The 11,997-nt window shown below is 44.1% G+C and overlaps 1 protein-coding gene across 1 annotated transcript; it reads right to left on the bottom strand.

The window, feature by feature from the left end:
* Positions 1 to 4,402: 4,402 nt before the first annotated feature.
* On the bottom strand, positions 4,403 to 7,635 carry LOC138664689 (uncharacterized). The gene is made up of 3 exons (XM_069751604.1): positions 7,397 to 7,635; positions 7,091 to 7,250; positions 4,403 to 6,153 (listed from the first exon to the last, which is right to left on the bottom strand). Exons 1-3 carry the CDS (start codon positions 7,551 to 7,553, stop codon positions 5,556 to 5,558), a joined length of 915 nt encoding a protein of 304 aa, XP_069607705.1. The 5' UTR covers positions 7,554 to 7,635; the 3' UTR covers positions 4,403 to 5,555.
* Positions 7,636 to 11,997: the final 4,362 nt, after the last annotated feature.

Genomic DNA, 11,997 nt, shown 5'->3' with positions numbered 1-11,997 from the left:
CTGGATAAAGATGGAAAGCGAGGCTGAAGGACTTCATCTAGAGATGTCACTGGTGAGTCAGTGTGTTACCTGTACATGGACACTGCATACTAAGTACAGATCTCCTGTGTATAATGGCACGTATGGTGATATTAGTATTGTGGTTTTTTTTTATTAATGATCAGTATTGCAGTATTCAGTCACTATGTCGTGGTAATATGTGGTCTGGTCATGGTGCGGTGGTATTTGTCCCTTGTATGTGCTATTATTCGGTCACTGTGGTGGTAATATGTGAAAAATCCGCAGCCCTCACAGATACGTGTGCACATACCCTTAATGTGTGATAGGTGAGGAGTGGAGTTTTTCCAAGAGAGAGCGGTGGGGCTGTGGACAGTTCGAGGGGTGGAGGCGGAGCTGGGGTGGAGCCTGGGCGGAGTCTCAAGGGGGCCCCAAAACTTTTGCCGGTATGGGGCCCCGAAATTCCTAGTGGCAGCCCTGATTCCAGGGATATGGTGAGGCTGTGGGGAATAAGTTAGTGTGCGCACTGTTTGGCCTTGCAGACACAGGTTGTAAAATACCCCGTGCCGTCAGGGAGGAAAGGGTGGGCACAAAACTACAATCACAAAAGGTGCCACAAAGGTGCCACAACAGGCCAAAACTCACCAAGTTGGGAAGGCAGCGTAGATGGACGGAATGAGGTCCATACTAGTCACGGTGGAAGGACAACGTATTGTACCGAAGTGGAGTCCGTCCTAACGCTGCTGTGAGGGATCCAGCGTTTAGGAGTGCAGGCAGGGGAGCCGGCAGGCAAGAGTAATCAACCGCAGCACAGCGGCACACAGGGAAGCTGCGTAGAGCCAGGGAAAGCCCCGGCCGGTGGCGTCCCTGGATACGAGCAAGGGAGCGAGTTGCTGGCACAAGGCACAGCGTGTGAAGTCACACCAACTACAGGGCGGCACAGAGACCAGAAGAGAGACCGATGCATTTCGATGGAGATACGTCCTTCTTCCTCAGGGTTACCAGTCTCTAAGTGCGCCCATACATATATGCTCATAAGCTTGTCAATCAAATTGGAAAAGCACCGCCTAGCCATTTAACTCCTTGCTGCAATGTATGCTGCAATGGTAGTGGGTTCATAGCCAAATAATTGTGGGTCCCAGGTGCCGTAGATGGAAACGGAAAAAAACTATCCTGACACAGGTCATAATATGCTGAATCAAGGGATGTGACAGTATTGCAATATATTAAAATGTGAATCCAACCTCTACTCATAAAATTTATAACAAAAAATAGAAAGGCTGCTCATCCATCAATTAAATAATTAGAAAATTAAAAATAAACCTTTAATAAATAGAAGATTAAAAACTAGGGTAAATATGCGCCTAAAACGTGTAGTCCAGAAAGTAAAAGCGAAAAATAAGTTAACATGTTGGTAATAGGGACCACACCTTTAAAAATATGTATTTAACTATAAAATTGTGCATGAAACATATATGGGTAACATAGCGACAGTCCCGCATGGGGGGTCTGTAAACGATCTGAAACGGGAACCCAGGTAGTACCAATGAAATAGGATAAAACCGCTGAGTCAAAATGCCTTAAAAATGGAAGAAAATAAATTAAGGGTACAAGTGGACCCGTAGATCCACCTTGGAGGCCTCAAAGAGTTGGCGGGGGGAAGGGGGGGGAGGGGAAGGGTTTGGGATGAGAATATGGACCCAAGGGGGGAGGGGGGGAAACAATACGGGCAAATAGAAACCAGTACTATAGGGATATAGAAAACAAATTACTGGTTAAAAAGCATATAACTCTAATCCATGATTGAGGCCTTTCGGGGCGAGAGTATCAAGCGAAAAAATCCACTGGGATTCAGCCCTGGACATGGCTTGTATTAAATTGCCCCCTCTTAGATTTTGTCTAAAACTCTGAATGCCCGAAAAGAGGGCACCTTTCATTGATTTATTGTGTCCTTCACAAAAATGGCGTGAAAGTGGGTGACCCATGAAGCCTTTCTGGATGTTGGTAAAATGCTCCTTAATTTGAACCATAAGGGGCCTCTTCGTACGGCCTACATATAGTTTCTTACATGGACATTCAATTAAATAGATGACCTTAGTGGTAGAGCATGTGATGTCAGTAAACGTGGAGCGGTATGTCTTCTTAAAAGATGTATGCCGGCACCCAGAACAGTGCCCACAGGGTAAGAACCCCAAATTAGTTATACCCCAGGCACCAGCTTGAGATTTGTGATTAGGGGCCAGTTTAGTAGTGGGGGCTATAATGTTGCCCAGAGATTTGGCCTTCCTAAATACGAACCTGGGTACGGCTGGCAAATACTCTCCTATGGTTTTATCCCTTCAGCACAGACCAGTGTTTTTGAATAATACTTAAACTTGGTTTACCCTGCATGGAATTGTGTGATAAATGGTAACTGGTGGATTTGGTCGGAAATGTTAGTTGCTTGCTTAATGGGTTACATTTAAATGTAAGGCTACGTTCACATTAGCGTCATGCGACGCAGCGTCGCCGACGCAACGCACGACGCATCGGAAACGCACGCAAAAACGCACCTTTTTTTACGCACGCGTCGGACGGATGCGTCGTAAAACGCAGCGTTTTTGGTGCGTTTTTGTTGCGTTTTTACAAAAAACGCAGCGTTTTACGACGCATGCGTTGTCAAACACTGATTAGATCTTTACACACAATTTAGTGTCTAGACACTAGATAACACCACCAATGAATAGAAGAGGGTGGGTCTAGTGTCTAGACAATCGATAATGCCACCAATGGGTAAATGGGGGTGGGTATTAATGTAATAGTGGTATATATACCCCGGCATAGATTATTTCCAACCATAGAGCATCAAGATGGATCGTTCCATGGAGAGTATCTACCTCAATTTTCAGCTGGAATTAGCCCTTGCTATTGCTTATGCTATTGCCTGTCATGAACAGAGGAAAAGAGACAAACTACGGAGAAGGAGTCGTCGGCGTTTTTGGCTACACCCTATAGTGGAAGTCCGAGAGAGTCGTGGAGCCTACCATTGTCTGTTTGGCGAATTAAATGAGAACCAGGACAAATACTTTGAATACACCAGGATGTCAAAAGACAGCTTCCGATATCTGCTGCGTCTGGTGGAAGGAACCATTACCAGGCAGGACACGCAGCTCCGTAAATCGATTTCCCCTGAGGAACGTCTGCTGGTGACTCTACGGTACGTAATGGAATGTGAAGGATTTATATGTTCTTGCCATTTTTTAAAGTAACGTATTTTTGTTTTGTGGGGTGGGGGGATTGTTATTAAAAATGAAAAATTCTTTCATAACAATTTTATTAATTATATTTATTTATTTTTCTTCTTGTCAGTTTCCTGGCTACCGGAGAGACATTGAGATCACTGCATTTCCAGTTTCGGATTGGAGTCTCAACACTGTCGGGCATTATTGCCGACACTTGCCGCGCATTGTGGGACAACCTCCGGGAGGAATTTTTACCCATCTCTACAAGAGAAATATGGCTTGCCAACGCCCAAAAATTTGAACAAGTGTGTTCTTTCCCTAACTGTATTGGAGCCGTGGATGGGAAGCACATTAGGATTACCAAGCCTTCAAGAAGTGGATCTCTTTTTTTTAATTATAAAAAATACTTTTCCACCGTGCTGATGGCAATTGCAGGTGCGGACTGCAGGTTTCTCGCTGTGGACATTGGAGCGTTTGGTCGTGCAAATGATTCACGGACATTTAAGGAGTCTGATATGGGCCGAAGATTGTACAATAACAATTTTAATTTCCCCCATCCACGACCTCTTCCCAACACCGACGGCCCGGCCCTGCCATTTGTTGTTGTTGGTGATGAGGCTTTTCAAATGAGTGGCAACCTACTTAAACCTTACTCAAGTCGTGGGTTGGACCGCACCAAAACTATATTTAATTATAGACTGTCCAGGGCCAGAAGAACTGTGGAGTGCGCCTTTGGCATCCTGGTCTCCAAATGGCGTATCTTAGGATCCGCTATAAATTTGAAAATTGAGACAGTGGATGAGGTGGTGAAGGCGTGTGTGGTTCTCCACAATTTTATTATTGATAAAGAGAGAGTCAACGTGGAACTCGATGAACCCATACCAAATCCATTGCCTGATTATCAAGCTCATCCTCTGCGGACAACTGTGGAGATTGCTCATATGAGGGACCAATTTGCTGCATACTTTGTTTCTGATGTTGGCCGTGTTTCATGGCAAGATCAAATGGTTTAATTCTTCGTGTTATTATGATGTCATGTAAACACTGTGTAGTCCATGTCATTTAACCATACTATGTATGGTTATTGTTAAAATGTCCCCTGATTGTATAATGCGTTGTGTTTTGGAATAAAGTTCTTGTGCCTTTCCGTTTTCACCAAACAAATCTCCCATACGTTTTTCCATAGTAATAGAATTGTAAAATCCAATTTTATTGAAAGTAATGTGTGTCACACAAAATTTGTGTGTTCCATAGTTTTGACGTATAATTACATAATCGGCTCCCACCTTGTCAACCATTTTTAATCCTGCAGACTATTTGCATATGGAACCAGGCTAGACAAGGAGGGAGACGATCATGTTTGCAAAACTCTACAGAGTTAACACTATTGTACTCAGGATGAAAGAATTTGTCCAGAGTCAAATAGTGGCGACACTGTGAACATTGCTTCCACCTCACCTGACCAATATTCTTAAGGTACATTAATAAAACTATTACCCAACGATACCGACCAGTGATACGACTGGACCGAGATCGTTGTTTAGTTGTCGCGTGGTTGCTGGAGAGCTGTCACACAGACAGCTCTCCAGCGACCAAAAAAGAGCAAGTCCCGTGTAATCTGGGTAATGTTATGAAGCGCTTTGCCACACTCACGATGTTTACCATTGTAAATGTAATTTTAAAAAATACAAAAAACCCTTACACTCCGGTGTGTGAAACGTCCATCGCCGTCAACTTCCCGTACTGTGGCAGCCCTAAAGCACAGCACAGCGTTTATTATTAAGTCAACGGTGTGCTCAGCTTTACGGGCGGGAATCACAGTGTTAGTGCGGAAAGATGACGGCGAGGGACGTGGGAAAAATTGGGAAATGTTATTAGGGGGTACCAACATCCGCAATTAAAGGGGATTGATATCCCACACTTTTTGGGGGTGTTGAGGAGACCGAGGAGGAGGACGAGGGGGAGGAAGCAGCATACTCTATCACACTAGACGGGATGCCGACATCAATCCAGGTAGTGGATGGTGGCGAGATTAGCAAAGCAGGAGGTGAGGGAGGAGGAGGGACGACCAGTGTCCTAGGCTGGCTACTCCGGCTCCGGGTAGACCCAGGCTGTGATGGTGTACTCCTTGTAGACCCAGGCTGGGTACTGGGTGTACTCCGTGTAGACCCAGCCTGGGTACTTGGTGTGCTCCGGGTCGACCCGGGGTGTTTTCTGGTGGTACTTTTGGGAGCAGCCATAGCCAAGGTCGTAGTACTTGTCGTCGTCTTCTTCTTTTTCCTCCTCTCTCCCTCTGGGTGTGGGTCGGCATCCCGTCTGTGTCCCCTTGAAGGCCTGTCAGGCTCTGAACTTTGGGGCTCTGTTCTGTGGTGGCGGTGGCGGTGGCCCTCGGCACGCGGAGCTCTGTGGTGGTGCTCTGCAGCAGGAGTCGGAGTCATGGCAGCCAGCGATGGTACTGTGGGCATATTTGTCGCTGACTGCATGACCCGAGCCTGCTGCAGAGTACTGACATATACATTGTTGCAGCCCTGCATGACCGAAATCTGGATCCGGATGTTCAACCATGCCGTTGTGAATGGCAGTAAAAAAATGTTTGGCCGGCCTCGAGAGATCCGTTTCGATGTTTTCAAGACGCCGTTCGATATTGCACATTTTATCGCACAGCGCCTTGAAACCATTCTGAAATACGGTGCTCAGATGTAAAAATTCGGGCATGGGCGCCCTGTCTGAGGCCCGCTGACGCTGTCGGGAAGACCCAAAGGAAGGAGCGACAGAGGCCTCGGCCAGGGGAACATCTGATGGACCGGCTGCCAGTTCGCCAGATTGTGGTGGTGCAGACCTGCTCTCGCTGTGGGATGGCTGCGACTGTTCAGATGGCGCTTCACTATGGACCGCTCCAGAGGGTCGGACAGTCTCGCGGGTGCTGCTGTGTGTTCTGTGAAAACATAAGGAAACCATTAGTATACTAAATATCACATTTCACATGCGTCATTAATTAACTTTACCGCCAGGTATCCATTGCCGCCATTAATATTAACCTATTTTTAATATTGACACTGCATATGCACCATCAATATTAAAAAAAAGGTATTTATTTAATTCACAATAGTCACCCATGGTTGTGGTTTGCAACGCCAGACAATTATGCTTACGTTGGAACTGCCATGACGTCACGGTCATGTGACCGAGACGTCATCACAGGTCCTGCGAGCTGAGCAACCATGGGAACATAACCTGCTTTGCAGTGGAATGTATGCCGTATCTATTATATTTTACTTTTTTGTGTATAAAAAATCGGGGATACACCTGGATAGCCACTATACTACTACACTATTAAATATTGGCTGGGCATGGCCAATCTACTATTTTTCTGTGTTCTGTATACTTCAGATTTCAGTGAAATTGCTAGTAAGTCAAGCTCAACATTGTAGTAATCCCAGAAGGCTCGGAGCACGGAGCCGCTGTGTCAAGTGTGAGAAGACCAGAAATGAATAAAAAATTCTAGGTCAACGAGGCGTGAAAAGTAAAAACAAAATACTTTATTCACTTCAATCATAAGCAGAGGATGAAACATCTGCACAATACAATAAAAACACTATCTACGCGTTTCAGGTCTGATGTTCCCTGTCACCTGAAACGCGTAGATAGTGTCTATTGTATTGTGCTGATGTTTCATCCTCTGCTTATGATTGAAGAGGATAAAAGTATGTATTTTTTACTTTTCACGCCTCGGTGAGCTTTCCTTTTTTTCTTCATTTCTATACTTTGTACTTGCCAAAATAACTGGCTGGGCAATAAGCTACGTGGCTGGAATGTAGTATGTGAATATGAATGTTGTAAAAACTAGGTGTGTGCATAAGTACTATACTTACTCTCTGCTTTCAAGGACCGGTCGCAAGAACTGCAGTATACGGTTGTACTTATACACCGAGGTCCTTGAAGCGGCAGCACCACTACGAGTCTGTCCCTCCTTTTTCAGGCCCCTCCGGAAGCGGTCCTTCATGGAGCGCCATCTGGTCTTCAATTGTTTAACTGTGTATAAATTGAAAAAATAAAAAAGGTTTTAGATAATATATTGAAAACGATTACGCAACCGTGTGCAATCCCAATAGAAGACATCACAGACGGTTGTGTAATCCTGGCATGATGGGTCACAGCAGCATTTTGTAAATACTTACGGAAACTAGTTTTGGCCTTTGGTGAAGCGCTGTCGAAGCCATCCCACAGCGATTGTGCCACCTCTATCCACAGACGCCGCAATATGCCCTGGTCCGCGTGCCGGGGGTCACGGCTGTCCCACAACAGGCCCCGTGCTTCAATGGATGCCACCATCATGTCAATATTGAGTGGTTCATCCAGGGCCCGTTGTGAAACCTAGAAAAAATGGAAAATATTAATGTTTGAAAGATAAAAACAATGGTCCCTACCTCCTCCACCGCCACCTACTACACACAACACCACAACCTCCCACCACCCCCCATAACCGCAAAAACAAAAAAATTAAACAAAAAAAATGAAAAGGTTTGAAATAAATACTTACTCTCCGTCCTGCAGCCACAGCTTGGCCCCGTGGTCCCTGCTGCTGCTCCCTCTCTTCCTCCTGGTTCTCCTCCTCACTTGAAGAAGCCTGCAAAATAGTTGACCAAAAAGTTGAGTGACCCATCTACAAATGACAGCGAATATAGTAAGCAATAGTAGATCATGTACTCACCGGACTCCTCAGCGGTGGGGTGTGACTCGAGTCGCTGCCGCTGGCCATGACTAATGCAATTCTGAAATAAAGAACAAAATAACATTGATACTATGCTCCTATGCACAATCCAGCAATAAATAAAAAAAAAAAAAATCATTTAAACCACAAAGAACATTGCACTCCAACTGAACTAACGCTGAGCAAACAACACTGCCACATTGATTAATTAAAGAAACAATGGCCGAGACAACCCAATGCCAGAGTACAAAAGCCTAAAGATAAGAAAACTAATCTACAACAGACCCTATGTAGTAATCCCAAAAGAGTTTTTTTTTTTTTTTTAAAAAGTACAGTATGCATGGAGCAACCCAAAAAACACAATAGTTTTTTTAAAGTAAAAAATTAACAACCCCCAAAAATTAAGGGCAGAAACATTAATAACACACCATACTTTACAATAAAACCGACAGGGATGGAGTCAATAAAAGGGCCATACAACGCCATACATCGCAACCAGAAAACATACAACAATGTCTTTACACAACCACAGTGCTGAACATAATACACAACTTGCAATATAAATTATTACATTTAAGCGCAGAATCATTCTATACCATAATTTACAATAAAACCGACAGGGACGGAGACAATAAAAGGGCCATACAACGCCATACATCGCAACCAGAAAACATACAACAATGTCTTTACACAACCACAGTGCTGAACATAATACACAACTTGCAATAAAAAATTAATAAATGTAATAAAAGGGCGCAGAATCATTCTATACTACCATACTTTACAATAAAACCGACAGGGCCGGAGACTATTAAACGCCATCATATAACGCAAGAATAAAACATCACAACTGAATACAAAAAACACCACCAAACCAAAAAATGGAAACGAAAAATCTATCCTGTAACAATAATCAAGGCCGCAGACAATGAAACGCCATCCTATACCACGCCATACATCACAACCAGACTAAAAATACAACAATGTCTTTAACCACAGTGCAGAATATAATACACAACTTGCAAAAATAATTTTAAAAAACATGTAGAAAATGCACAGAATCATTCTATACTTACATCTCTGGACAGCGGATGAATAGTAGAAGTCGTCTGGTGTTCTGGTGTGATGCCTCTAGATATTCTGGAGATGTGCCTCTGGTGTCTTGCCTCAAGATGCTGCAGCAGAAGTGACAAACAATCCAACATTTTCTTTATATATGGGGGATGTTTTTCTCACTGTTTGCACTGTCTAGACGCTGTCTAGACACTTTTTTGTTTCATTTTATCTAACGACGAAAGCGTCGCACGACGCACACCCGCGACGCAAGTGCGTTGTCAATAGGTTTCAATGGGAAATTGAACGCATTGACGACACACGAGCGACGCAAGTGCGACGCGTGCGTTTTTTGGACGCTAGAAAAATGCAACAAGGTAGCGTCTCCGACGCCACCCAGGTGCGGTGAAACGACGCATGCGTTGTGCGTTTTACCGAAAACGCATGACAACGCAACGCATGCGTCCCCAATGATAAAGATAGGGGCGCATGACGCATGCGTTGTCGTGCGTCGGCGACGCTGCGTCGCATGACGCTAATGTGAACGTAGCCTAATATTTACATTTATTGGTCCTTTTTTTGACAGTGGTGGCACCTACCTGTCCTGTTTCCTGCCTCTTAAGGAGTGATTTGCCCTTTGCGAGTTAGCGCGTGTGTTCATTATACTCCAGATTAATTTTTACATTTTGATAGATCGGACATTTCTGAAGCAGCGATAACAAATATGTGTAGTTTTTATTTCTTTAATTATTTTATTTTCAATTGGTCAATTTTTATTTCTAAACGCAGCGATAACAAATATGTGTAGTTTTTATTTCTTTAATTGTTTTATGCTCAATTGGTCAATTTTTATTTCATATTTTTAAAAACTGTTTTTGCACAATTTTTACTGTCTTCAAGACTTAAAGCTGCAATCATCCGATCGCCTGTGCTATGCATAGCAGTTCCAGGAGCTCCGATGGTGAGATTTGTGACACGCTTCCGGCCATCACATGTTAAATCCCGCTGCCAGTGATTGACAGCGGGCTTTAACACGTTAACATCCATGGGCACAGCACCGCTCCACCAATGCCTATTTCAGGCACCTGATGGCTGAATAAATCTAAGAGCACAAGCATGTATCACTTTTTGGCATCAAAGTGATAGAAACCTGCATTGACCCCATTATAGTAAACTAGATGGTGGCCGATTCTAAGGCATCGGGTATTCTAGAATATGTATGTAGTTTATTTATGAAGTTTTCAGAATGATGCAATTTATACACAGGATTCGGCCGGCCGGGAGTGACCAATTAGCGAAGCTTGGTTCAAATTCCACGCCAATTCTCGGCCGGACTGCGCCTCTTGCTGATTGTTCGCGGCCAGCCGGGCGTGACCAATCAGTGAAGCCAGGGCCTGCTCCAGGTTTCTGAGGGCCCCGGGCGAAAGAGTCTCAGTGGGCCCCCCTCTTTAACACATACCACGATTCATGATGCACAGATACAGCAGAGAAATATAGCAAAGCCACGTATCATAACACAGCCCATGTAGTATATAACACAGCCCACGTAGCATATAGCACAGCCACGTAGCATATAACACAGGCCACGTAGTATATAACACAGCCCACATAGTATATAGCACAGCCCACGTAGTATATAACAGAGCCCACGTAGCATATAGCACAGCCACGTAGCATATAACACAGGCCACATAGTATATAACACAGCCCACATAATATATAGCACAGCCCACGCAGTATATAACAGGTCACATAGCATATAACACAGCCCACATAGTATATAGCACAGTCCATGTAGTATATAGAACAGCCCACGCAGTATATAACACAGGCCACGTAGCATATAACACAGGCCACATAGTATATAGCACAGGCAACGTAGTATATATCACAGCCCACGTAGCATATAGCACAGCCCACATAGCATATACCACAGCCATGTAGCATATAACACAGCCACGTAGTATATAATAGCCCACGTAGCATATAACACAGCCCACGTAGTATATAGCACAGCCATGTAGTATATAGCACAGCTATGTAGTATATAACAAAGCCACGTAGTATATTGCACATCCACGTAGTTTATAGCAAAGCCCACGTAGTATATATCACAGCAATGTAGTATATAGCACAGCCCACGTAGTATATAGCACAGCCCACACAGTATATAGCACAGCTTATGCAGTATATAACAGCCATGTAGTATATAGCACATCCGCAGTATATTGCCCAGCCACATATATTGCACAGCCACGTAGTATATAGCACAGCCCACATAGTAGATAGCACAGCCACATAGTATGTAGCACAGCCACGTAATATATAGCACAGCCACGTAGTATATTGCACATCTATGTAGTTTATAGCACAGCCCACATAGTATATAGCACAGGCCACATAGTATATAGCACAGCCCAAGTAGTGTATAACACAGCCCACGTAGTATATAGCACAGCCACGTAGTATATAGCACAGCTCACACAGTATATAACACAGCCCACACTGTATATAACAGAGCCCACGTAGTATATATCACAGGCCATGTTATATATAGAACAGCCACATAGTATATTGCCCAGCCACGTATATATTGCACAGCCATGTCGTATACAGCACAGCCCACATAGTATATAGCACAGACCACGCAGTACATAACTCAGCCACGTAGTATATTGCCCAGCCACGTAATATATTGCACAGCAACGTAGTATATAGCACAGCCCACGTAGTATATTGCCTAGCCTTGTAGTATATAACACAGCCCATGTAGTATATAGCACAGCCCACGCAGTATCTAACACAGGCCATGTAGCATATATCACAGCCCATGTAGTATATAGCACAGGCCACATAGTATATAGCACAGCCCATGCAGTGTATAAGCGCACGTAGCATATAGCACAGCCGCGTAACATATAGCACAGCCCACGCAGTATATAACACAGCCCACGTAGTATATAACACAGGCCACATAGTATATAGCACAGCCCATGTAGTATATAGCACAGTCCA

Source organism: Ranitomeya imitator, chromosome 2, assembly GCF_032444005.1.
Source record: "Ranitomeya imitator isolate aRanImi1 chromosome 2, aRanImi1.pri, whole genome shotgun sequence".
In the NCBI taxonomy this organism is placed as follows: domain Eukaryota; kingdom Metazoa; phylum Chordata; class Amphibia; order Anura; family Dendrobatidae; genus Ranitomeya; species Ranitomeya imitator.
Note: the sequence above shows the minus strand (reverse complement) of the source record. Positions and strands in the feature narration are given on the sequence as shown.